This window comes from Bos indicus x Bos taurus, chromosome 17, assembly GCF_003369695.1.
Source record: "Bos indicus x Bos taurus breed Angus x Brahman F1 hybrid chromosome 17, Bos_hybrid_MaternalHap_v2.0, whole genome shotgun sequence".
NCBI classification, from domain to species: Eukaryota; Metazoa; Chordata; class Mammalia; order Artiodactyla; family Bovidae; genus Bos; species Bos indicus x Bos taurus.
The window spans coordinates 15,652,802-15,679,237 of record NC_040092.1 but is presented as its reverse complement, the minus strand read 5'-3'; the positions used below and the strand labels follow the sequence as shown (position 1 = coordinate 15,679,237).

Here is a 26,436-nt window from a genome sequence, read left to right as displayed (position 1 = left end):
CTTAGTTTTTTAAATGCTGAGTTTCAAGCAAACTTTTTCACTTTCCTCTTTCACCCTCATCAAGAGGCTCTTTAGTTCCTCTTCACTTTCTGCCTTTACAGTGGGTAGCATGGACCTTAACACATTCCAGTAGACTTTGTGCTTCTTTCAAGAGATCATTTTGTAGCCACTGGGGAGTCGAGTGGTACACTATGCCAGCCTCTCGCTGTGTCTGTTTTTCTCAGGCCAGGCAAGTGTTGAGGGAGCATTGGAGCTGGGGGCACATGAGCAATGAGGAAGCTGGTTTGTATCCACCTCCAGGAGCCCCTTTGGATGACTCAGTTGGGGTTTGGAGGATAGGAGTGCTTCTGGCTAGCCAGGGATGTGACTGCCATGCCAGACTTGGAGGAAAGGGAGCCTCGAGAAAGCCACATGTTCTCTCACTAATTGGGCCCTTCTGATTTGTACACGTTCTGTGATGGTGGTAAGTGACACTGTACCCTGTTACTACATAAGGTCCTAGGGAAAGGGGGTGTTGGGTGTACCGAAGAATGATTGCTGGCCTCATCAGAAGATGGAATGGCCCTTGCCCAAGATTGATTAACTCAAGTCTTGCCAAGCTCATCTGAAGCAGAGACGTATGCTTGTAACAGCCTCTGGGTTTTGGCCTTTTGAACAGGAACAGTGGCCAGTTGGGAGATAGGGAGTCAGTGGGGTTGTTCCATTTGCCTCTATATTTCATCTCTCTCTTTTTTTAATTTGGCTGCTGCACACGGTTTGCAGGATCTTAGTTCCCCAATCAGGGATTGAAGCCATACCCTCAGCAGCGAAAGCATAGTTCTAACCAATGGACTGCCAGAGAATTGAGTACTCTTTGGTAGTATAGGCCTATTAATTAGAACAATGGAATTCTTTGTCAGGGAGATAACATTTCGCTTAGTTGAGGTTCAAAGATAGTGTTTTCTCTCAAATCGATTTTGAAAGTTCATCTGTAAATACTGTCTTAGTTTGTGGACTGTACAAAAAGAGACAGTGGACTATGATTTGCTGATGCCTGTTCTAGAATCAGTCTACAGGTGTACTATTGATACAATGTTAGATAACATGTATAGAATATTAATGAAGTGAAAGTCGCTCAGTTGTGTCCAACTCTTTGCGACCCCATGGACTATACAGTCCATGGAATTCTCCAGGCCAGAATGCTGGAGTGAGTAGCCTTTCCCTTCTCCAGAGGATCTTCCCAACCCAGGGATCAAACCCAGGTCTCCTGCATTGCAGATAGATTCTTTACCAGCTGAGCCACAGGAGAAGCCCATAGAATGTCAACCACATGTCAAAATACCAGGGTAAGAATTCTTCTTCTTTCACCTCATTGGAGCCTTTGGTAACCTGGTGGTAGAAGCTACTCCTTTTCTTTTCATTTCACAGGAAGCACAGGAGGCTGAGAGAAGGGAAGGACACTTGCTCGAAGTTGTCCGTCTAGAAGTGGCAGTAAGATTTACACCTGGGTGTGTCTGGGTCCAGAGTCCACACCCATAACAATTAGGCTAAGGTGTTCATCCGCAAGTCCGAACTTGACATGACCATGGCCTCCATAAGATGCTAAACCTTTGTAACCACTCTATATTTTGTTTATTTGTTTGCTGTTCTATTTTCGTTTCCTCCCCATCTGTCTCTTTGAATGATTGCCGCCATCACCCTGCAAGCAGAAGTGGCTGGTGGTTTCTGTTTTGGAATAGCAGCAGGGTGGAGAGAAAGGTAGGAGGGATGGAAATAGGTGCCGCCTTCTTCGTAGTCAGAATAGGGGAAGAACCCCAAGGGTTTAAGAAGACGGCATCAGCTTTTTTGTTATTTTTTTGGTGGAGCAGTTAAAACACACACATTTATTAAGTTCATCTTATATGGGTGGCATCAGCTTTAATTAAGAAAGCAGACTCAGGGCTTCTCTTGAGGTCCAGTGATTAAGTCTCCATGCTTCCAATGCAGAGGGCACAGGTTTGATCTCTGGTCAAGGAACTAAGATCCTACAAACAAGTGGTGTGGCAAAAAAATAAATAAATAAAATATCCTCAAATAAAACTGAGGATAAACTGACTCCTAAGCCCTAGGTTGGGAATGAGGAGTCCTACGTTCTAGAACTATTAAAAAAAAAAAAAAAAAAAAGCAGACTCAACCCAAGGGTTTATAGATGAACTGTTACTTTTGAACACTCAATTCAGAAAACCCTTCAGTTTCCCTCATTTAATTTTTTTTTAACCCTTCTATCTGCTTCATTTCATCCATTCCTTGTATCCAACACCATTTTTTTTTTCTGAGGATTGTGCTGGTCAAAAGCCCTTCCCAGTCAGTTTCTGGGGGTCTGCACTGTTCATGACAGGCCTCTGTGACCCTCCAGACCACAGTTTGGTAGACCCAGGCTGCCCAGCCTACCACAATACCTCTGCTGGTCCAGACGTGGCTACTAATACCACAGAGATACCCTGTGCTTGACCAGGTGCGCACCATCTGTGGGCACTCCCTAAGACCTGCTGGTCCACATACCTACCCCGCTAGTTGCCAACATTCAATGGGAGATTTGAGCATCTCCCAAACCACAGTATAACTTTTCCCCAGACCCTCCGTGGGAAGTGACATGATTCCAGCAAATAATTGTAACTATTAGAAGCCAGCTCCAACTAGAAATGCATATTGTCAAGAATAGTTTTCTCAGAAACTCACAATTCCTATAGTTACACAGTGGCCCCAAAATAGGTGAAGTAGCTTCTGTACTATAAGGGACTCTGGGAAGGCTGTTTGCTCCCTCTAATAATGTATCCCCCTGGCATTAAAAAAAATTGTTGATTTATATTTTTGGTTGTGCTGGGTCTTCATTGCTGTGCACAGGCTTTCTCTAGTTGTGGGGAGTGGGGATTACTCTTCATTGTGCTTGGGCCTCTCATTGCGGTGGCTTCTCTTGTCGTGGAGCACAGGCTCTAGGCATGCAGGCTTCAGTAGCTGCAGCTTGAGGGCTCAGTAGTTGTGGCACATGGGCTTACTTGCTTCGCAACACGTGGAATCTTCCTGGACCAGGGATCGAACACATGTCCCCTGCATTGGAAGGCAGATTCTTAATCACTGGACCAAAAAGGGAAGTCCTTGCTGGCATATTTTTGTTCAGAATTCTACAGTCATAGATTTATTCATTTGGCCAAGCATTGCCGTTTCTGAACTCTTCTTAAGAGGAAGTCTCTGGCAGTGGTTAACACTCTACAGGACTTTAGCATAAATAGGTGATGGATCTCTTCATCAAAGAGGGTGTGGCATCTTAGGCGCATTGGGTAAAAATGGTGGGAGGACAATTCTGGCACTGTTTTGAATACTGTATAATGGTAATTCATTTAGTTGTCATGACAACCCCATAAAATGGGTTCTAGCATCCCCCCATTTTACAGATGAGGAAACAGAGGCTTAAGAGAGGTTAAATACTTTGCCAAAAGTCACACAGCTAGTAAGTGTAGTTCAAGATCGGGGCTGGAACCAGTGTTCCTTCTCTTTCAGTGTGACACTGTGTGGGGGGTCCCCAAGACCACCCCCTGGCTCACTGATTCCATAGGAGAATTCACAGGACAGCCAGGAGCACACTTCCAAGAGTCCTTTCCCAGTGCAGTCACATGGGTCATGCTTAATTCCTCCAGCAACAAGTTGTGACCACACGTGTGAAATATTGTCTGCCAGGGACACTCATCAGAGACACAGTGCCCTAGGTTTTTACTGAGGCTGGTCACGTAGGCATCCTCTGCCCAGCACATACCAAAACTCCAGACTCTCAGAAGGAAAGCAGGTGCTTAGCATAAACCCAGTGAACCCCAGTGAACCCCACTCTTACCAGTTCTGGGAATGGTGGGAACCCCCCTGAAATCCAAGGTCTTAGTCACCAGCCAAGGCCAGCCTTATAGATCGGCTTTTCTAAGGAAAGCATACCCAGGTCTGTTACCTTAACTCTCTTTTTGTCTGTTTGTGGTTCCCTGGCCAGGCAGTAAGAGCACAGAGTCCTAACCACTGGACTGCCAGGGAGGTCCTGCTATGTTAACTCTTTAAAGCACAGATACCTTTTTTGCTCATCAGTGTTTTTGAAAAGGATCAATTTGCATTTTCCCTATTGTATGAGGATTGATCCCCTCAGTAAAGCTCATGTCATTGCTCAGGAGTAAATGAGAGCATGCCTAAGGGCACTTGGCACAACATTTGTCACATAAGTGATATCATGGGCTTCCCAGGTGGCTCACTGATAAATAATCCACCTGCAATAAGGGAGACAGACGTTCAATCCCTGCTTCAGAAAGATGCCCTGGAGAAGGCAATGGCAACCTGCTTCAGTATTCTTGCCTGGGAAATCCCATGGCCAGAGGAGCCTGGCGGGCTACAGTCCATGGAGTTGCAAAGAGCTAGACATGACTTAGCGACTTAACAATAGCAACAAATAAGAGCATGCCTAAGGGCACTCAGCACAGCATTTGTCGCATAGTAAGTAGTATTGTCATCTTCACTGGCTGCTGCTTGATTATTTCTATGTCCCTTAATTCTGATGAGGGGCTCTAGTTAACTCTTCTGCCTTCCCCACTGCCCTGTTGTCTGCAGACGGCCCCTCTCAGGTTGAGGTCAACATCTCCAGCACTGGCAGGCTCCCCAACGGCACCCTCTATGCAGCCAAGGGCTCCCAGGTGGACTTCAGCTGCAGCAGCAGATCCCAGCCTCCGCCTGTGATTGAGTGGTGGTTCCAGGCCCCAGATTCCACCACTGAACTCTTTGGGAACAACCTGACAGCCAGCTGCTTCACGCTGTTACTAATGTCACAGAACTTGCAAGGGAACTACACCTGTTTGGCCAAAAACGTGCTCAGCGGGAGACATCGAAAGGTGACCACCGAGCTCCTGGTCTACTGTGCGTAAGAAATGCGCCCCTCCTCTCCTCCACCTTGACCCTTGGTGACCTGTGTGTTTGTGCCTCCCTTTGTGCGCAAAGACTTCCCTGATACACAGGTCCTAACCTGCTTCTCTGGTTCCCTCGACACACGGACACACCCAAACTGCATGTCAGAGAATGTTACCTTTTCTGACAGCTCGCTGCTAACTAGGGGTACAGGAGAGTCCCTGTGAGCCACAGAAGGGAATTTATGCCAGGTTTAAAGTATTTTTTTTTTTGAGGTGAAACTATATAATGTATAACCATTTTAAGATGTACAACTCAGTGGCATTGAGTCTATTCAGAGTGTTGTGCAACCATCATGTTTATTTCCAAAACATTTTCATCACCCCAGTTTGGAAACCCTGTACCCATTAAGCAGTCACTCTCATACCCTCTTTCCCCAGACCTTAGCAACCACCAACCTACATTCTATATCTATGAACTTGCCTATTCGAGACATTTCATATAAATGGAATCATATACTATGTGACCTTTGGGGACTGGCTTCTTGTGTTTTTTTTTTTTTAATGGAGGTTATTTTTTGGGGGAGGGGCTGCAATGAGAAGGCAATGGCACCCCACTCCAGTACTCTTGCCTGGAAAATCCCATAGATGGAGGAACCTGGCGGGCTGTAGTCCATGGGGTCGCTAAGAGTCCGACACAACTGAGCAACTTCCTTTCACTTTTCATTTTCATGCATTGGAGAAGGAAATGGCACCCCACTCCAGTGTTCTTGCCTGGAGAATCCCAGGGACGGGGGAGCCTGGTTGGCTGCCGTCTGTGGGGTCACAGAGTCGGATACGACTGAAGCGACTCAGCAGCAGCAGCAGCAGCAATGCATGGGATGTGGGATCATTAATTGTCCAAACAGGGATGGAACCTTCACCCCCTGCACTGGGAGGACGGCGTCTTAAACACTGGGCCACCAGGGAAATCCCTGGGACTGACTTCTTTCACTTAGCATCATGTTTTCACGGTTCATCCCTGTTCTAGCTTGTGTCAGTACTTGTTTTCATCTATGGCTGAAGAGTATCTATTTTATGGATCTACTACAATTTGTTTATCCATTCATCTGTCCTTACTCATGTCCGTTAACTCAGGCCCTCTAGCGCTGTTAAGAACACGTAGTTCATGAAGCTTTATTTTGCAGGTGAGGAAACAACCAAATACACTCATGCACACATTCAGTGGAGGAAAACCACTGTAGAAACACAGGGTGCACTCATAATCCATGCTAATGAAAGGGAGCATGAGAAAACAAATTAGTAGGCAAGGTAATGACACACTTACTTTATATGTTATTCAGAGCCTTTGTTAAGTCTCAATGCTCTCTATTATAAATGACATTTATTGTGTATAAAGTTATATAAAGTCATTTCCTTGTTGCGGGAAACACAGATGAGTAGAAAGAAGAAAATAATCACTTGTACTCTCACCATCGTTTGGATGTATTTCCAATAATTCTTCTTGTAGATGCCGCATATCTACCCATATGAGATCCAAATTTCTATTTATGTATATTATACAAAATATATAAAGTATTTAAAATATCTACATATTATAGAAAATACTTCTATATAAAATATTTATATATTATATAAAATATATAAATATATTATATATACATAATACATAACTATTTTTATGTATAATTATGAATACATGGGTTACATTACAAGTTTGTAATTTGTTAAATTATTATACATATTTTTTTTAAAATTGTATTTGCACATAGCAAAAAAAAAAGTGTGTGTTGAGGATAGGGGATGAATAAGTCTCTCTCTTCCTGTTATGCCCTCCAGGGATCAGCAGTGTCCAGTAGAACTTTCTGTGATGATGGAGATATTCTCTTGTGTGTGGTCTACTTCAGTGGCCACCTCCTACCTGTGATTACTAGGAAATGTGGGTAGTGTGACGGAGGAACTAAATTTGTAATTAATTTAAATCAAATAGCCACATGTGGCTAGTGAGAAATGCAAATCTCTTCAGAGACTTAACACCCAGCAGGGGAAACCCGACTTTTGCCAGGCACTGATTTGTGCTAGGATTTATTTCAAGGTACACTAACTGGAGTTGCTGTTTCTCCGATACCCTGGTTCTGTAATCCTTAGACTCAGCCCAGTGGCTCATTTTAGCCTGTGATTAAGGCCATGTTCTCTGGTATTTTGCAGCTCCCCCTCCGTCAGCCCCCCAGTGCTGGGCAGAGGTGTCACCAGGATTGTTCTCACTGCAGCTCAACTGTCGCTGGGCTGGGGGATACCCAGACCCAGACTTCTTATGGACAGAAGAGCCAGGAGGTGTGGTCGTGGGAACGTCAAAGCTGGGGGTGGAGATGCTGAGCCAGTCCCAGCTGTCGGATGGCAAGAAGTTCAAGTGTGTCGGGAGCCACATAGTGGGGCCGGAGTTGGGAGCCAGCTGTGTGGTACAGATCAGTGAGTCTGCCTTGCCTTGTCCTGGGGTTGGGGTCCTCTTACCTTCCTGTCTTCTGGGACAACCCTTTGAAAGAGGGTCTGGGAAAGAGATCCCAGGGTGTTGGGGTGAATTGAATTCCTTTCATATCTTCCTCCCGTTTTCTTTTTTAAAAAAATCAAATATTATTTATTAACAAAATCAATCATTAATTTAAATTAATTTATTGATTAAAATTATTTTTAAAAATGGAAGTATAGTTGACTTACAATATTGTGTTATTTTTGCTGGGTAGCAGAGTGATTCAGTTATACACACACACACACATATATACATATACACATATACATACTCTTTTTAATATTCTTTTCCAATGTAGTTTATCACAGAATATTTATTTATTTGACTGTGCCAGGTCTTAGCTGTGGCACACAGGATCGTTAATCTTCACTGTGGGCACGTGGGATCTAGTTCTTGACCAGAGATCGACCCTAGGTCCCCTGCATTGGGAGTGTGGAGGCTTAGCCACTGGACCACGAGGGAAGTCCCCATCGCAGGATACTGAATATAGTTCCCTGTGCCAGACAGTAGGACCTTGTTGTTTATCCATTCTATATATACTGGTTTGTATCTGCTAACTCCAAACTGCCACTCCATTCCTTCCCTACGCCCTTCCTTTTGCTTTATGCTTCCTTCCTTTCAAACTTTAAAGATGCGTAATGAAACTTCTTGGTTCTAGTCCAAGCTGGTTTTCTCTTGACAAATACTAACTGAGCACATACTACATGCCAGGCATAAGTTTCTAAGTCCTGGAGATGGAGCCGTGAACAAAACAGACAAGGTTCATTTATCTGTTGACAAATGACAAAGGTTCAATTTGTTCATGGAACAAATTATCCCTAAACGTAATGGCTTCAAACAACAATCATTATCTCATGATTTCTGTGGGCCAGAAATTCATACAGGGCAAGGTGCTAACACCTTGATTTAGGACTTCAGACTGTCTGAACTGTAAGAAAAAATGTCTTTTGTTTTAAGCCACACAGTTTGTGGTCCTCTGTTCCAGCGGCCTCAGGAGACCAATATAATGAGTAAGCCAGGGCCGACGTATGTTGGGTTGTGTTGGCCCTGGTGAGGTTGTCCTCACAGGTTATGAGAATACTCCTCAGAGGTGCGTGTGGACAGTGGACACGCTGAGAAGTGAGCCCTGCTGTACCAGCAAGTGCTTGTCCTCCTAGGCAAGTGGCATTGGAATGGCTGACCCTTCCCACTAACTGAGCACTGTCCCCAGGTGCCCCTCTGTGTCAGGCACTGCACCTGGCCTTGGGCAACATAAGGGACCAGGACTCACTTTCTGTCCAAGGACAGGGGTTGGCAAACTGTGCTCCATGGACCAAATCTGACTGAACTGTTTTGGGGCAATTTTTAAGAAATGAGATATAATTCACATAATGTAAATTTCACTCGTTTTTTTGGGTGGAGGGAGGTCTGCACCATGCAGCTTGTGAGATCTTAGTTCCCCAATCAGGATGAACCTGAATCAGCAGTGAAAGGATGGAGTCCTAACTACTGGACCACTGGGGAATTCCCTAAAATTCACTATTTTAAAGTGTATAATACCCACTCCAGTGTTCTTGCCTAGAGAATCCCAGGGACAGGGGAGCCCGGTGGGCTGCCGTCTATGGGATCGCACAGAGTCGGACACGACTGAAGCGACTTAGCAGTAGCAAAGTGTATAATTAAGTGGGCTTTATTTATTTTTTTTTTTTAGTATATTCACAGTGTTGTACTACCATCACCATTCTAATCCAGAACATTTCCATCACCCCAAAAGAAACCCTGTACCTACTGGCAGTCAGTCTCTCTAGAAAGACCATGCAAAGATATTTATTTCCCAGTATCTCCACCAACATTGAGTCTTATTAATTTTTTAAAACTTTTCCTGTTTGCTAGTTGGGACATGGCTGATTGTTTTAATCTGGGTTTCTTTGATCACTGGTGGGGTTGATAATTTTTATACACTTATTGGCTTCCTATATTTTATTTGTGAGTTATCTGTTCATATCTTGTCCATTCTTTTTTATTGGTTTCTTCATCGTTTCTTATTATGTCACAAGAGTCACTTAATTTCATAGAACTGTCATGCACATTATAGATATTATTCTGGCATATCTTGTTCCTAAACCATATTTGTGACATTTCTGCTAGTGATGAGCAATTTCTGATTTTGAAAGGGTCGCCTCTGTCAGTCCTGTTTTAGGTTTCTGTGCTCAAAAGGTCTTTGTCTCTTACTTGTTAACTTATTATCTGTAATCCTCATCAGTTCAGTTCAGTTCAGTTGCTCAGTTGTGTCCGACTCTTTGCGACCCCATGAATCGCAGCATGCCAGGCCTCCCTGTCCATCACCAACTCCCGGAGTTCACTCAGACTCACATCCATCGAGTCAGTGATGCCATCCAGCCATTTCATCCTCTGTCATCCCCTTCTCCTCCTGCCCCCAATCCCTCCCAGCATTAGAGTCTTTTCCAATGAGTCAACTCTTCGCATGAGGTGGCCAAAGTACTGGAGTTTCAGCTTTAGCATCATTCCTTCCAAAGAAATCCCAGGGCTGATCTCCTTCAGAATGGACTGGTTGGATCTCCTTGCAGTCCAAGGGACTCTCAACAGTCTTCTCCAACACCACAGTTCAAAAGCATCAATTCTTCAGCACTCAGCTTTCTTCACAGTCCATCTCTCACATCTATACATGACCACTGGATAAACCATAGCCTTGACTAGACAGACCTTTGTTGGCAAAGTAATGACTCTGCTTTTCAATATGCTATCTAGGCTGGTCATAACTTTCCTTCCAAGGAGTAAGCATCTTTTAATTTCATGGCTGCAGTCACCATCTGTAGTGATTTTGGAACCCCAAAAACTAAAGTCTGACACTGTTTCTACTGTTTCCCCATCTATGTCCCATGAAGTGATGGGACCAATGCCATGATCTTTGTTTTCTGAATGTTGAGCTTTAAGCCAACTTTTTCACTCTCCACTTTCACTTTCATCAAGAGGCTTTTTAGTTCCTCTTCACTTTCTGCCATAAGGGTGGTGTCATCTGCATATCTGAGGTTATTGATATTTCTCCCGGCAATCTTGATTCCAGCTTGTGCTTTTTCCAGCCCAGTGTTTCTCATGATGTACTCTGCATAGAGGTTAAATAAGCAGGGTGACAATATACAGCCTTGACAAACTCCTTTTCCTGTTTGGAACCAGTCTGTTGTTCCATGTCCAGTTCTAACTGTTGCTTCCTGACCTGCATACAGGTTTCTCAAGAGGCAGGTCAAGGGGTCTGGTATTCCCATCTCTTTCAGAATTTTCCACAGTTTATGGTGATCCACACAGTCAAAGGCTTTGGCATAGTCAATAAAACAGAAATAGATGTTTTTCTGGAACTCTCTTGTTTTTCAATGATGCAGCGGATGTTGGCAATTTGATCTCTGGTTCCTCTGCCTTTTCTAAAACCAGCTTGAACATCTCAAAGTTCAAGGTTCATGTATTGCTGAATCCTGGCTTGGAGAATTTTGAGCATTACTTTACTAGCGTGTGAGATGAGTGCAAATTGGGATGATTTGTAACTTGTAGATGATAACGTGTGTAAACTAATTTACCCAGGATCAGCGACCTCTTAAGTGATGGAGCAGCACTAAGCCAGACTGGTCTGACGCCAGGGCCCTTGCTTTTATCCAGGTGACCTCTTTCCAGACTTGATCTGGCAAATCTTTTCTTCATGTGGAATTTAGGTACTCAGCATGGTGCCAAGTGGGCTTCCCAGGTGGCTAGTGATAAAGAACCAGCCTGCCAGTGCAGGAGACAGAAGAGATGCGGGTTTGATCCTTGGGTCAGGAAGATCCCCTGGAAGAGGGCATGGCAACCCACTCCAGTATTATTTCAAGGAGAATCCTATGGACAAAGGAGCCTGACAGGCTATATAGTGTTGCAAAGAGTCAGACAAGACTGAAGGCAGACACAATGCATGTATGGTGCCAGGTGCTGTGGAAGAATACAGAGTCCTTCCCTTTAAAAGACTTAAACTTGGAGAGGGAAGTCTGGCACACTTAAACCAGAAAATGGCAATATCACAATACAGCTGATCCTTGAACAGCACAGGTGGGTTTGAACTGCGAGGTTCCACTTACATGTGGATTTTTTTTCCCCAATAAATATAGTACCTATATTTTCATTTTATAGATCTTTAACTCAGTGTGCGGAGAAGGCAATGGCACCCCACTCCAGTACTCTTGCCTAGAAAATCCCATGGACAGAGGAGCCTGGTAGGCTGCAGTCCATGGGGTCGTGAAGAGTCGGACACGACTGAGCAACTTCACTTTCACTTTTCACTTTCATGCATTGGAGAAGGAAATGGCAAGCACTCCAGTGTTCTTGCCTGGAGAATCCCAGGGATGGGGGAGCCTGGTGGGCTGCCGTCTATGGGTCGCACAAGGTCGAACACGACTGAAGTGACTTAGCAGCAGCAACTCAGTGTGGGAAAAGTTTGTGTCTGATTAGAAAGCATAAGATGTGGAATCAAAAGAACTAGGGTTTGAGTCCTGATGCTATCCAAAACTGTTTCAGCTTCCTGTCCTTGGGTGAGTCATTTTCTTTGTGTTTGAGGCAGAGATAGCAGGACATGGATTTTAGATTCCACACAGACTGGCCCCCCCAACCCCCATGTTGTTCTAGGGCCAACTGCAATAGAGACAGTAATGTTTTATTGAGTGCAGACCCTGTGCAGGTGCCGAGTATTTTGCACACAGCATCTTGTTCAGTCCTCAATCAGCTGGTGAGCTGAGCCCTTGCAGTATTATCCCCCAGAATCAGTTTCCCGGAGTTGCAGTACCACAAACTTGGTGGTGGCTTAAAACAACAGCTGTTTATCCTCTCTCAGTTTTGGAAGCTAGAACTTTGAAATCAAGGTGTTGGCAGGGCCATGCTCCCATCAAAGCCTTTGTGGCAGAATCCTTCATGGCCTCTTCCACTTCCTGATGGCTCTGTGTGTTCCTGCGGCTCCATCACTCTGGTGCCTGCGTCTGTCTTCATGTGGCCTCCCTTTCTGTGGGTGTGTCTCCCTATGCCTTCCCCTCTTCATTTTTCTTTTTTGGTACATGGCACATGTGATCTTAGTTGCCTTACCAGGGATCTAACCTGCACCCCTGCAGTGAAAGCATGGAGTCTTTAACAACTGGAGTGCCAGGGAAGTCCCTCTCCTCTTCTTACAAGATACCAGTCCTTGGATTTTGGGTCACCCTCAATCCAGGATGATTTCATCTTGAGATCCTTAACTAGTTACCTCTGCAAAGACTCCATTTCTGAGTAAGACCACATACTGGGCTTCTAGATGAACACAAATTTTGGGAGGACGCTCCATTTTACAGAAGGTGAAATACTTGCCCAGACTCATGCAGCTAGAAAGCAGTAGACACACTCAGGGTGGTACATAACGGGAAATGCCCAAAGTGTGTTGTGGACCGTAAGTCCCAGGAAGTGAATAAATGATGGACTGATGCTGAAAGAGGTTGAAATTGGCAGAGGCAGCTGCCGAGTTTTGTTATTTTGCCTTTACCCTCTCATTTTATTTGCAGATCTTGCCTAAGTCATTATTCCTATGGCCCCTGAGACTTGACCTGTAATCTGAATCTAAATATGTGCTCAGGGCTAAGAAATGTGTCTGGAAAAGGGAGCTGACTGGAAGTTTTCCCAATTCCAGGAGCACGGGAAATAGCCAGGACCCTTCTCAACTCTGATGCCATCCAGTTCTCCCCGCCTCACTCATGGGCACTCGACCCTGCATGTGCATGCTGGTCACCTGAGGGGCTGGTCAAAAATGCAGATTCTGACTCTCTGGGTCTGGGTGGATCCAAGACTGAATTTCTAACTGGCTCCCAGGAAGTGCTGATCCTGCTGGTCTGAGGACCACACCTTGCGTAGCAATGCCTTCGGGGTTGAGGGGCTCTGGATTATTCCACACAGAAGGACTAGAGCATCACTGAAGGGCAATCCTAACATCCACCCAGGGATGCAGGGCAGCATAGCCCCCAAGCTGATGAAAAGCAGTGCTCTCAGGGATTCCTGCTGCCCAGATCTCTCTTTATTTTTCTCTTCCTTTCTTTTTTTTTGGGGGGGGGGGGTGCTCTGCTGCATGGCTTGCAGTATATTAGTTCTCCAACCAGGGATTGAACCTGGGCCACAGCAGTGAAAGCGCTGACTCCTAAGCACTAAACTACCAGAGAACTCCCCAGATCCCTCTTTATATGGCGTGTTCTGTTCAGTTCAGTCACTCAGTCATGTCAGACTCTTTGAGACCCCATTGACTGAAGCACGCTAGGCTTCCCTGTCCTTTACCATATTATATGGCATGTAGGCCCCCTAAAACTGAAGAAACCAACTCAACTCATGACAAGCTGCAGTGTTATGGAACCCCAGGTGTGAGGGCTCTAGCATGCTGTCCATCTCCTGCAGATCTGTGAGGCTCCGCAGCACCAACCCCACCCTTGCCCCACCCTTGCATGCAGCATCGTCTTAAGCAAAACTCTGAATTTCTAACCGAGCTGGCTGGTGACATAGCTTTTTGAGGGGTGAATGCTGTGTTTGGTGAAAGTACGTATCTTTGGGTTGCAGGGGAGGTGCACTGGGGGACTGTTTGTTTTGCCTTTAGTAAAGGAAGAAGGGGCCATTTCTCAAACTTTGGCTTGGGACCCTGAAATACAAACATACTGATGAGGCTTGTCACTGCTGCCGGCTTTGTGACCCCAAAGGAAATTCTGGTTAACCACAAGCAGGGAAGGAGCAATTTAGCAACAACATGGGGGGAATCTGATAGTTGATTCAAGAAGGGGTGTTCACAGGTGATTTTTCTGAGCAAAACCAGGTTTGGGCGATTCTCCTCTGCTGACCCGACCTAGAGAGAGGTTGTTCTACCCCCAGCCCCCTCCCCCTGCCCCCTTCCTTCTTCCCTGGACACCAGCAGTGAAACCCTAGATTTCTCTCTTGGAACAACTGCCAAGGGGAAGCGTGTAGTTTCACTCTCCTGGGCAGGAACCCAACATGCTGCTCTGTATTCCTCAGCTGCTGAAAATATGGATTTAATAAGTCCTCCCAAGATGAATTCACTACCCTTCCCAAGAGGATATGCATTAGGGGGAAAGGCTTCCCATGTGAAGGCTACAGACTGATCCTCATAGTAGATCTCATGGCTCCCCGTCACCCCCTTAAATCAGACCCCAAGGCCACAGGGATGCACAGTCTTGAGTTTTCTAGGACAGACCTATGGTAGACAGAAGAATAGCCTCCCAAGGATATCCACATCCTAATCCCCAGAGCCTGTGAATTTGTTTGCTTACATGGTAAAGGGACTTTGCATCTGTGATCAAGGATATTGAGATGGGGAGATTGTCCAGGATTCTCTGGTTGGGCCCATTGTGATCCTGAGGTTCCTCATAAGAGGGAGGCAGGAGGGTCAGTGTGGTAGTGATTTGTTATGACAGATGCGAGCAGAAGGAGTAATTCAAGGAAGGGGCCATGAGCCAAACAATGCAGGTGGCTTCTTTCTAGAAGCTGAGAAAAAAGGAAATGGATTCTCTCCTTGAGCCTCCGGAAGGAACCAGCTCTGCCAACACCTTGACTTTAGTTCTGTGAGATTAGTTCAGATGCCTGGCCTCCAGAACTATAAAACTAAGAGGATTAATTTGTATTGTTTTAAGCTGTTTGTGCAATTTGTTACAGCAACAACAGGAAACTAATTCAGGTGCCCTCCTGTCCCCTGAAACACCCTTGTCAGGGTGTGTGCCCGTATTTTATCTGATCAGTGTGGTTATTACACACAGAAGCCTAGTACATAGGAAGTAAGGAGAAGTGGATCACAAAAGCCTGACTTCTTGGGTTCCATTCTTACACAGACCAGTTCATCCTGGTTTGCCTAGGATTTCACAAGCCTTGAAAGCCCCAGGTGCTGGGAATCCCCTCAGTCTTGGGCAACCCAGGACAGGTGGTCCCCCTAAATTTTAGTTGCTCACTTCCTTAGTTGTGTGACTTTAAGTTACTTGACTTTCTGTGTTCCTCAGTTTCCCCATCTGCAAAATGGGAATAACAAGATTATTGTTGAGAACTAGTTGGGTTAATACATAGGGTGCCTAGCCCATGGTAAATGCTCAACAAATATTATCTTTTATTATTATACGAGACCAGGTGTGGTACAGATATTCCTGGAGTTTCTTTGTTCCAAAACAAGTAACATTCTTGAACTTCTCAGGTCACCGCTTGAATCTCCTTAAATGTTTCTCTTTCTTTACTTTCTCCTGATGGCCAGGGAGCCCCTCCCTTCTCTCTGAGCCCATGAAGACTTGCTTCGTGGGGGGCAGTGTGACGCTTACCTGCCAGGTGTCTGGAGCCTACCCCCCTGCCAAGATCATGTGGCTGAGGAACCTCACCCAGCCCAAGGTGGTCATCCAGCCCAGCGGCCACCACCTCATCACCCAGAGTGGCCAGAGCTCCACCCTCACTATCCGCAACTGCTCCCAGGACCTGGACGAGGGCTACTACGTCTGCCGGGCTGAGAATGCTGTGGGGGTGAGGGAGGTGGACATCTGGCTGAGCGTGAAAGGTGAGTGATGGAAGTGACCCTGGAGGAGCAGAGCTTCAGAGGACCAGCATGGGGACAGCTTGTTGCTTCCCTCTACTTGTGTCACTGCCATCAGGGAGGAGGCATATCTGCTTACCTGTGGCTTGACAAGAGGGATGGGGAAATTACTGTCCAGTCCTAAATCTCTATTGTATCAAGATAAAAAATTTATTTCTTCTCAACCCAGGGATCAAACCCGGGTCTTCTGTACTGCAGGTAGATTCTTTACCACCTGAGCCACCAGGGAAGATACAAAAGTTATTTAATATCAGTTACATCCTAAAGAAAAAAAAATGTATATATATATATAAAACATATAAATATATATTCAAATACATGTCTAAAATAAAAGATATAATGATATTTTTATATATTGTAAGCTGTGAAACATAACAGCAAAATGAACACCTAAGAAACTACCATCCCATTTAAGATATAGAACAGTAACCAGCACTGCTGAAGTTACCTGTAGGTAGTGTGGCAGATTTAGAAAACAATAGCAGCAAAGCTAAAAAAACATGCTGCTCACTTAAATTTGCACTTTAGAAAAACAAAGAATTTTTTTTTTAGTGTTATGTCCCAAATATTGCATCGGACATAACTTTTTAATACTTAAAAGTTTTATTTTTTATTTGGCTGCACTGGGTCTTAGTTGTAGCATGTGAGATAGTTTCCTGACCAGGGTTTGAACCCAGGCCCCCTGCATCGGGAGCTTGGAGGCTTAGCCACTGTCCCACCAGGGAAATCCTGGGACATACTTACTCAAAAAAAATTATTCATTGTTTATCTGAAATCCAAATTTAAGTGGGCATACTGTATTCTATCTGGCAACCCTACCTGTAGGCCTGTTTTCCGTCTCATCCTGGGCCTTCTGAAAAAGGTAACTCCTGAGTTTCATGTTTTATTTAAGAAAAATTTTGCTGCATATGTACACATTTTTTTTTCACATTTCTTGATAATATATTGTTTAGTTTTTGTTTTAGAGTTTTGAAAAAAATGTGTTATTATACAAATGTAGTCTTTTTGTAACTTGCTGTTTTTACTCCACATTTTGTTTTCCGGGATTTATTCATGCTGACATTTGTAATTATATTTTATGCCTCTTCCTGGCTTCTTAATTTTCCACTGTAGCACTATTCCACAACTAAACTGTTGATTTTCCTGCTGATGGACATTTGTGTTGTTCTGATTTTTTGTTATTGTGATGAACAGTCTTGCTGTGAAAATCTTTTACCCAGCCCCCTGTGCACATATACCCAGGTCCCCAGGCAAATATGTCTCCAGCATATCTGTACCAAGAAGTAGAAATGAAGGGTTATGGGTTATGTGCATTTTTATCTTTATGAGGTAATATCAAATTATTTTCCAAAGTGGTTATACTAATTTCCATTTGCAATGGCAGTTGTCCCAGATTTTCAACCACAGACTTTGTGATTTTTGTCCATCAAGTAAGTGCAAAATGAAATCTCACTGTGGTTCTAATTTGAATTTCTTTGATTACTAAGAAGGCTGAACATTATTTCATATGTTTATTTGCTATTTAGTTTTCTTCTATGAAATATATAATTATGCTTTTTAAAAAATAGTTTATTTAAAAATTAAAAAAAAATTTTTTCTTTTGGTCACATCATGTGGCTTTCTAGATCTTCCCCAACCAGGGACTGAACTCAGGTCTGGAATCCTAACCACTGGGCTACCAAGGAACTCCCCATAATTGTCTCTTTTGATGTTTTCCTCTTTATTATAGATATATAGGAGTTCTTCAGAAATTCCACACACTAATTCCTTGTTTTACATGTTACAAATATCTTTCAGTTAGTCCTTCTTGCTTTATTTATGGTATCCTTTGATTTGCAGAGGTTCTTTAATGTGGTTGATTTTATGAATATTTTCTTGTATCACTAGCATTTCTGTGTCTTAAGAAATCCTTATCTATCCTATGGTCATGAAGGCATTCTTTTATATTGTCTTCTTAATGTTTTATTGCTTGCCTTTCACAGTTAACTCTGTAGTCCATCTACAGTTGACTTTGGTGAATGGAGGAAGTAGACATCAAGTTTCCTCCACCCCCAGTTTGGATAACCATTTGGTCTAATATGACTTCCTAAAGAGTTCCTTTTTTACTCACTAGTCTGTCCTATATCAAGTTTCCTTTTGTTCATAGACCTGTTCTTATTGAACCCATGCCCTGTAGAGTAGAAGCCCAATGTCTTAACCACTAGACCACCAGAGAAGTCCCTTCCTATTCTGTTCTGTTGATCATGTCATTGCGGCACTAGTAATTCACAGTCCTAATTACTGTAGCCTTAACAGCAGTCTTGATGTATGAAGACAGAGATTTTAACTTTCCAATGTTCTTTTGTATCACATGCTTCATTTGATTCCCACAAACTGTATGAAGTAGGAAAATGAGATATTTGTCTTGCTTTACAGAGAAGTCAATGGCACCCCACTCCAGTCCTCTTGCCTGGAAAATCCCCTAGGCGGAGGAGCCTGGTAGGCTGCAGTCCATGGGGTCGCTAAGAGTCGGACACGACTGAACGACTTCACTTTCACTTTTCACTTTCATGCATTGGAGAAGGAAATGGCAACCCACTCCAGTGTTCTTGCCTGGAGAATCCCAGGGACGGGGGAGCCTGGTGGGCTGCCGTCTATGGGGTTGCACAGAGTCAGACACGACTGAAGCAACTTAGCAGCAGCAGCACAGAGAGGTCATGAGGCTTCCCTGTAGCTCAAACGGTAAAGAATCTGCCTGTGAAGCAGGAGACCAAGGTTCGGTCCCTGGGTTGGGAAGTTCCTCTGGAGAAGGCAATGGCAGTCCACTCCAGGATTCTTGCCTGGAGAATTCCTTGGACAGGGAAGCCTGGTGGGCTACAATCCATGGGGTTGCAAAGAGTCCAACACAACTGAGTGACTAACACAGTCCACAGAGAGGTCATATGCCTCACCCAAGGTCACGAAACCAAGATAAGAGCAGGATCCAGGCAGGGGAGGAGAGGTGTTGTGCTCCTAGCTGTGTGTATCCCGTGGATAAGTGAAGGGTGTGGTGTGTCTGCAGAACCTCTAAACATCGGGGGAATCGTGGCCACCGTCGTGAGCCTGCTTCTGCTGGGACTGGCCATTATCACCGGGCTCCTGTTGTATTACAGCCCTGTGTTCTGCTGGAAAGGTAAGAGCTTCCCGGAATGGTAAGGACTTCCTGGGCCCCTTTGTTTCTCTTGCAGGCTTCCTGAGAGGGTGTGGGTGGGGGAAGATGGTCCCTGTTATGCTCCCCCCTGAAGCTCCATTCTGTAGGCTTCCAAACTGGGTCCAGATTTGCAATAATGAAGCACCCAAGTACCCTTCCTGAGCACCCTGTCATCTCTCGTTTTGGGTCAGTTTTCTCGTTGCCCATCGTTTTGTAACTGTTAGCTGGCTTAGAAACTTCTGTGAGGCCGAAGTAGATCTTATTGGATATTAATGTTTTTTCCTTTCTCCTTTCAGTAGGAAGCACTTTCAGGTGAGTGTCCCCTAGACTCAAATCAGAAACCAATTTCCATAATCTGTTTTCACTGATGTTTTGTTTATAACATTTCATAAGAGCAGTAGTAATCACTACCACTGGGCACCCACCAGGGGCCAGACCCGGGGCTGGGGCTTCCTCAGGCGTTATTAGAGACCCCATCATACACTCCTCAGGGTGCTGCTGGCATCGCCGTCTTCCAGATACGGTGAGGGAGGCTCACTGAAGCGAAGCAGTTTCTGCAGGCTCATCTAGGAAGTGATGGCCATACCTGCAGTCAGACCCAGGTCTGATTGACTGCAAAGTCTGTGCTCCTTTTTCAATGCCAGACCTCAGGGCGAGGCACGTTGCTGGTTTGTTGTTGAGGCATAAAGACAGCATGAATGTGTTGAGCTCAGTCATTCATGTATTTATCTAATTTTCTGGAAAGAGCTAAAAGGAAGAATAAGTCATAATCTTACAGCGTGCTTTGGAAAACTAGTCTGCGTATGCCCAGAAGCCCCTCCCAAAAGGAGGGAACCTTAGTAGGAGAGAAACAACTAAGTGGAACTTGACTTCCCAGGAGAGCCTGCACAGGAGCGAGGAACTCTTCTCTTCGCTTCTCTTATCCACTTATAATTTGGGGTATTACTGTTCTGGGACAAATAATGAGATTTCATTGTTCTGGCACCGTCTTTCATGGGAGAGTGTTACCTGTACTGCCCCATTTTTGAGGGTCATTTTGGCATGAGTCTGTCCTTCCCAGGCTTATTTCTCACAAGAGGGAGCAGCTTGGCATAATGGGAAAAGGCTTTGGAATAAGTGGACCTGGGTTCACATGGCTGCTCTGCCCTTCAAGCCTGAGGCTCCTGGAAAAGCCCTGACCCTCTCTGAGCCTTTGTTTCCTCAACTGTTTCTCAGAGGCAGGATGTGAGGATTAAATGAGAATGTCATGCTCACAGGATTGTGACTGGCCCATGAAATGTACAGTCTGGCTGGGGAGGCAGAACTAGCAATCATCTAGAGGACAATTAAGTGCCAAACCGCTGGCTGTGGATGCCAAACTCAGTCACAGCTCAAGGCTGCAGGGGGAGGGAGAGGACTTTACTAGGGCTTTGAATAATGAAAAGGAAGATAAATTTCAGTAAGTAGAGGAGAAATAAGGGCATTTCAGGAAAGGAACAGAGCATCTCTGTGCGTGCTGCAAGGGGAACTGAAATGGTGAGAGCTTGGGACCCTGAGGTCACCTGCCAGACGAACAGTGGGGAGAGGGGACGGGGGATGATGAAATTCACCCAGCACACAGTGTGATTATCTAGACAGTCTGTGGCAGCACCTCTTTGAAAGGTCATCATCTCCATCTCACAACTCAACCACGTTGAGTCCATGAGGAATTGTCCATGTTACCAAAGGGGCTGCAGAGAACCGAGTGTTCCCTATTCAAGTGAGGGCTGAAGTTGGAGAAAACAGGGTATCTTCTTGATCATTTCTTCCCTTTTGGAAATTAGGAGGCAAGACATGGGTGATGTCATGGTTTTGGTGGATTCGGAAGAGGAAGAGATGGAGGAGGAGGAAGATGCTGCAGAAGAGGAAGAGGAGGAAGCTAGTGAGAGGGAGGAGTCGCCAATAGAAATAACCAAGTATGGCCACATTCACAGAGTGACCGCACTGGTGAACGGGAATGTGGACCAGATGGGCAACGGACTGCAGGCTCTGCAGGGTAAGCTCTTTGCCCTTTAAAGCACTCTGCAAGGTCGTGGTGGGCTTCCCAGGAAGAAGTCTCCAAGGGTCTGCTTTTTAAGGGCTGGGAAAGACAGTTAAAGTTTAATCTAGAATCTAAGAATCTCCCATTAACTACCAACATAACAATTAAACTGACAAATACCTACTGCGGGCCAGCTCTGGGAAAGACACAGATTGGTACTGTCAGGCACCAGAAAATCAAGACCAGTGGTGACGGGCTTTACAAAAGCAGTTAGCATGAACAGACTAAAATATGAAGGGAAAATGAAAATAGAAGGAAGACTTAACCAACCCTTTGCAAGGGTAGTAGAGTTGTGGCACAAAGGAACGATTACTTGCCTGATGAATGATACTTTTACAATTTACAGGACCTCAGGAGAAAGATGAGAGCCCAGAGGGATGCATTGGTTGGGAGATATTTTATGAAAGATGTGGGCTATGAGGCATGTCTTTCAGGACAGTTAAGTTTGAGCAAGCAGAAAGCAGAGGGTGGTCCAGGTGAGAGGAATGTCAGGAGCCAAGAAATGTGGACAGTGTCAAGCAGGTCAGTGGATTCTGAGTAGAAAGAATGGGTAAAAGGCAGGGAAACCCACCCTGCTCCAACTGCACATTCATGAAACTCACCAGTAAAGGACTGGAAATCAAGGCGACTGAAAACTGATGGGAAGGACTTCCCTGGTGATCCAGTGGTTAAGACTTCCATTGAAAGGGGCACAGGTTCAATCCCTGGTCAGGGAACTAAGACCCTACAAGCAACCCTTAGCAGCCCCTAACTTCCTAAAAAAGAAAACTGAAGGGGGAAATGGAGTCATCTCTACTGAGAGCACCACTCAGGAGTTGGGTCTACTTTTCCCCCTGTACAGATGACAGCAGTGAGCAGCAGAGTGACATCATTCAAGAAGAAGACAGGCCAGTGTGAAGAATACAACTGTCCTTTGATATCCTGTCTTAAAAGCTTGGAAAGCTATGTTCAAGATGAGTTTCATATTCTGCTTTACTTGACTTGCACCCCTGCCTGAGGGCTGCAATGGGTTTGGAGGTTCTCAGCAAAATAGGAAAACACACATACATCTTTCCTACCCCCCCCCTTTTTTTTTCCTAAATTGGTTTGATTTACTGTAACTTTTCTCAACAATGGTGAAAAGCTTTGGGAATGGGTAGTGTGTCGGGGGAAAGCTACATTTGGGCTTTCTCCAGGTTGACTGATGCTGAGATGGGGGAGCAGGAGTAGGGGGAGGCAGTAGGCCTCACTGTCCTTTGTCACTATTAAAGGTCTGTAACTAGCCCGTGCCGGTACACAAAGGAACAGTGTGGGCTGATAAGGACATTTCCTTTCTCACTGCCTAGGTGAGCTGAAGAACCAGGTGAACATCAGCTCTCTGAAAAGGTGAAGAGGTGCCAGTTACTGCTGTTAATCAGAGGGAGGCAGTTTGCTTTGGGTTTTGAGTTGGAAACACCCAGGCTTCAATCTGGACCTGGCTCCTTGCCTGTTTCATGGGCTTGGGCTTTACCTTTCCCCTGAGCCTCAATTTCCTCATCTGTGAAATGGGTGAAATCACACTTACTTTACAGGGTTATGGTGGGGACTGAGGTCCTGCAGGATGTGAAAGTGCCTAGCAGATGCTCCTTCTCCTTTGCCTTCTCTAGTGGAAGGGAAAAAGATGTCCTCGGTTCAGTTACAAACTGCTACCTGGGCCTTTCATTCTCTGTAGAATGGTTCCAGACCAGGGCATCATCAGAGCTCTCCTGCGGATTTTTGCTCTCCTGGAGATGAAATTCTTTTCAAAAGAGATGGGGCCAATAAGAGGAAGTGCCTTTCACCAGAACCTCACGTATGTCAGAGCTTCATATTTATAGACAAGCCTCTTAGGTGATGCACTATTAATTTTGACTTTCTCACCCTTCCTTTCTCCTGTGGCTTTGAAAAAGGCAGGAGGAATGTTTTGTAACATAGTAGACCTGTGGCCTCGGTTTCTTGATCTCAGAAATGGGATTAGGAAAATGTATTTCCTTCCTAAGGATGTTATGAGGATACGCTGCTCAATAATGCTAAATTCTGAATGAAAATAACATGTGATGAGTTGAAGCTGCTATTGTTTCCAGTAGATCCCTGTATAGAGTTTTCTTTTCTTTTCTTTCTGATTTCATCCTAATCTCTTAAATGTCAGGGACCTTCTAAGGGTATAAAATATGTGTGCTAAACTTGAAAATCTGACTTGAATTTGCACTCTTTAATACTGCATATTCTGCTCTAACAGGCAAGACTTAAAGGAGAACTTCCCTCTCCAATAACAGGGCCTGGGACTTCTAAGATGAGAAGCTGGTTATCTGCAGGATTACCCTGCCGGTGTGGTTGGGGCAGGTCAGTTTTCTTGGATGAAGGAACAAAACTGAGGAAGTCACCAGAAGTGAGAGCCCTGTCCTCAGCTCAGAACACTGGGGAAGTCAGAGGCTGGTTGCAGTGTCCACCCCTCAGGAATACCTGTGGCCTTGTTCTCTTGATGGGCTGGATCTTTTGCTGCATGGAACCTCATGTACTTAACCACTCTCACCAGTCTAAGTGTCATTTCAGAATGGGATACTTAAGACAGGCTGTGTTTAAAGTCATTGAACACTGAGCTAGTCTTTGATGAATCCATTTCTGGATCTGACAGTCCACTGTGCAGAGGCAACCATATTTTAAAAAGGAAAAAGCAGAGAAACTGTAGGCAGGGGGAAAAAGAATTCCCTACCTGGAAGGCATACAATGATTTGCAATATGACGGAAATGCTCCCCGTGACTTCCTCTTCTCTTGCATGCACACCTGATGATAGGAAATCTTCAAGAAAGGATTTTCCCCTTGCAAATGGGAGCTTCAAGGTCTTGGTGCCAAACATGATAAACCCTTGTCCAGCTGAGCTGTGACTGCTGTCACGTATATCTGAGCCCTGTGTGCACGGATAATATTGTTGGGTCAGTTAATAGCTGAAGTACTGGGGGCGGGGGGCAGTGTCTTCAAGCTTTAAGGATTTTTAAAGAATTAGGGCTTTTTGTTTGTTCTTCAAGATGACCCATCCCCAACTCCACTAGCACGTCGTCGACAGTGGTTTGTAGACTTTCTGTGGCAAAGTCCAACTCATTACATTGTGCTTTAAAAAAAAAAAAAAAACTTAGCTGAATGAATTGTGAACTGGAGACCAGGAGATATAATTATCAGAACCTAGAAGATAAATACTTCCGGGCCATTGCAACTGACATTCCTTTTCCACAAAACCTGGTGGACCTTGGGGAGGGGGGGTCCCATAATCCTGTGGCTTTGATATTTGTTCCCATTCTCACAAGCACATACCTATTACTATTACTGCAGCAGGAAAGCCCATGATGGAAAATCTCCCTAACCTAGGCACTGAAACCTGGAAAATCATCTTTATTGGGTAAAATTTATTATGATGCAACATGTGCCAACTGGTATTTCTCACCATGGTCCTGGCCAGGAACTGATGCAAAAAGAAACAGCTCTCTCTGCACTACTTACATTTTAATATTTGGTATGGAGGTGGGGGGTTGGGAGAAATTCATCCTGATGTTAGAACATGGATTTGTTTTTTTAAGATAATAGAATAAAGTTATTTTTAAATAAATGCTTTAGTGATCTTCATTTAGGCCTGATTAGTAAACTAAAAAATTTGGGGAAATGGGATTGCCATCCACAATTTTTTTTTTTTTTTTAACTAGCTTTCCCAACACTGGTAACAATATTGTTCTTGCTGCCATTTTATTCTTTTCTATGACTTGTAGATGCTACCTACTCTCTCATCTCTCCATTGTATTTGCATATCCTCAAATACATATTTCTTTTTGGTCAGATTGCCTGTTTTCTAACGTTAAAGGGTTAGGGTAGGAATCATCATAGAGCAGTAGATTGATGGACTGTCTGAAAAGACAGTTTCTGCAAGCTGTTGGGTCACTGCAGTGGCTGGTGGTTTTGGAGTTTCTCACTGGGCTCAGCTAATAGTAGTCCCCATACTTCTGCTTCATTGACTATGCTAAAGCCTTTGACTGAATGATAACAGACTGTGGAAAATTCTGAAAGAGATGGGAATACCAGACCACCTTACCTGCCTTCTGAGAAACCCGTATGCAGGTCAAGAAGCAACAGTTAGAACTGAAGATGGACCAATGGACTGGCTCAAAATTGGGAAAGGAGTACATCAAGGCTGTATATTGTCACTCTGCTAATTTTAACTTATAGGCAGAGTACATCATGCGAAATGCCAGGCTGGATGAAACTCAAGCTGGAATCAAGATTGCTGGGAGACACATCAATAACCTCAGATATGCAGATGACACCACACTAATGGCAGAAAGTGAAGAGGAACTGAAGAGCCTCTTGATGAAGATGAAACAGGAGAATGAAAAAGCTGGCTTAAAACTCAGCATTAGTTCATGGCATCATCCCATCGCCTCACGGCAAATAGATGGGGAGAAAAATGGAAACTGTGAGAGATTTTATTTTCTTGGGCTCCAAAATCACTAAAGATGGTGACTGCAGCCATGAAATTAAGACACTTGCTCCTTGGAAGGAAAGCTATGACAAACTTAGTGTATTAAAAAGCGGAGACATCACTTTGCCAACAAAGGTTTGTCTAGTCAAGGCTATGGTTTTTCCAGTAGTCATGTATTTTGTTGGAGAAGATTCTTGAGATTCCCTTGGACTGCAAGGAGATCCAACCAGTCTATTCTGAAGGAGATCAGCCCTGGAATTTCTTTGGAAGGAATGATGCTAAAGCTGAAACTCCAGTACTTTGGCCACCTCATGCGAAGAGTTGACTCATTGGAAAAGACTCTGATGCTGGGAGGGATTGGGGCCAGGAGGAGAAGGGGACGACAGAGGATGAGATGGCTGGATGGCATCATTGACTCGATGGACATGAGTCTGAGTGAACTCCAGGAGTTGGTGATGGACAGGGAAGCCTGGCGTGCTGCAATTCATGGGGTTGCAAAGAGACGGACATGACTGAGCAACTGAACTGAACTGAACTGATGTATGGATGTGAGAGTTGGACCATAAGTAAGGCTGAATGCTGAAGAACTGGTGCTTTCAAACTGTGCTGCTGGACAAGACTCTCGAGAGTCCCTTGGACAGCAAGGAGATCAAACCAGTCAATCCTAAAGAAATCAGTCCTGAATATTCATTGGAAGAACTGATTTTGAAGCTGAAGCTCCAATCCTTTGGCCACCTGA

General features: G+C 44.7%; 1 protein-coding gene across 3 annotated transcripts in view; it reads left to right on the top strand.

Annotated features, from left to right (window-relative positions):
• The window catches only part of VSIG10 (V-set and immunoglobulin domain containing 10), a 73,509-nt gene extending 48,676 nt beyond the window's left edge, over positions 1-24,833 (top strand). For 2 of the 3 annotated variants that reach the window (XM_027566718.1, XM_027566719.1), the window contains 7 exons: positions 4,597-4,899; positions 7,095-7,355; positions 15,677-15,970; positions 19,047-19,157; positions 19,472-19,487; positions 20,978-21,189; positions 22,076-24,833. In XM_027566718.1, the coding sequence (XP_027422519.1) occupies positions 4,597-4,899; positions 7,095-7,355; positions 15,677-15,970; positions 19,047-19,157; positions 19,472-19,487; positions 20,978-21,189; positions 22,076-22,131 (1,253 nt within the window). In that variant the 3' untranslated portion in view covers positions 22,132-24,833. The remainder of the gene's footprint in view (positions 1-4,596; positions 4,900-7,094; positions 7,356-15,676; positions 15,971-19,046; positions 19,158-19,471; positions 19,488-20,977; positions 21,190-22,075) is intronic. The other variant, XR_003515214.1, reaches the window with a different exon arrangement.
• Positions 24,834-26,436: the final 1,603 nt, after the last annotated feature.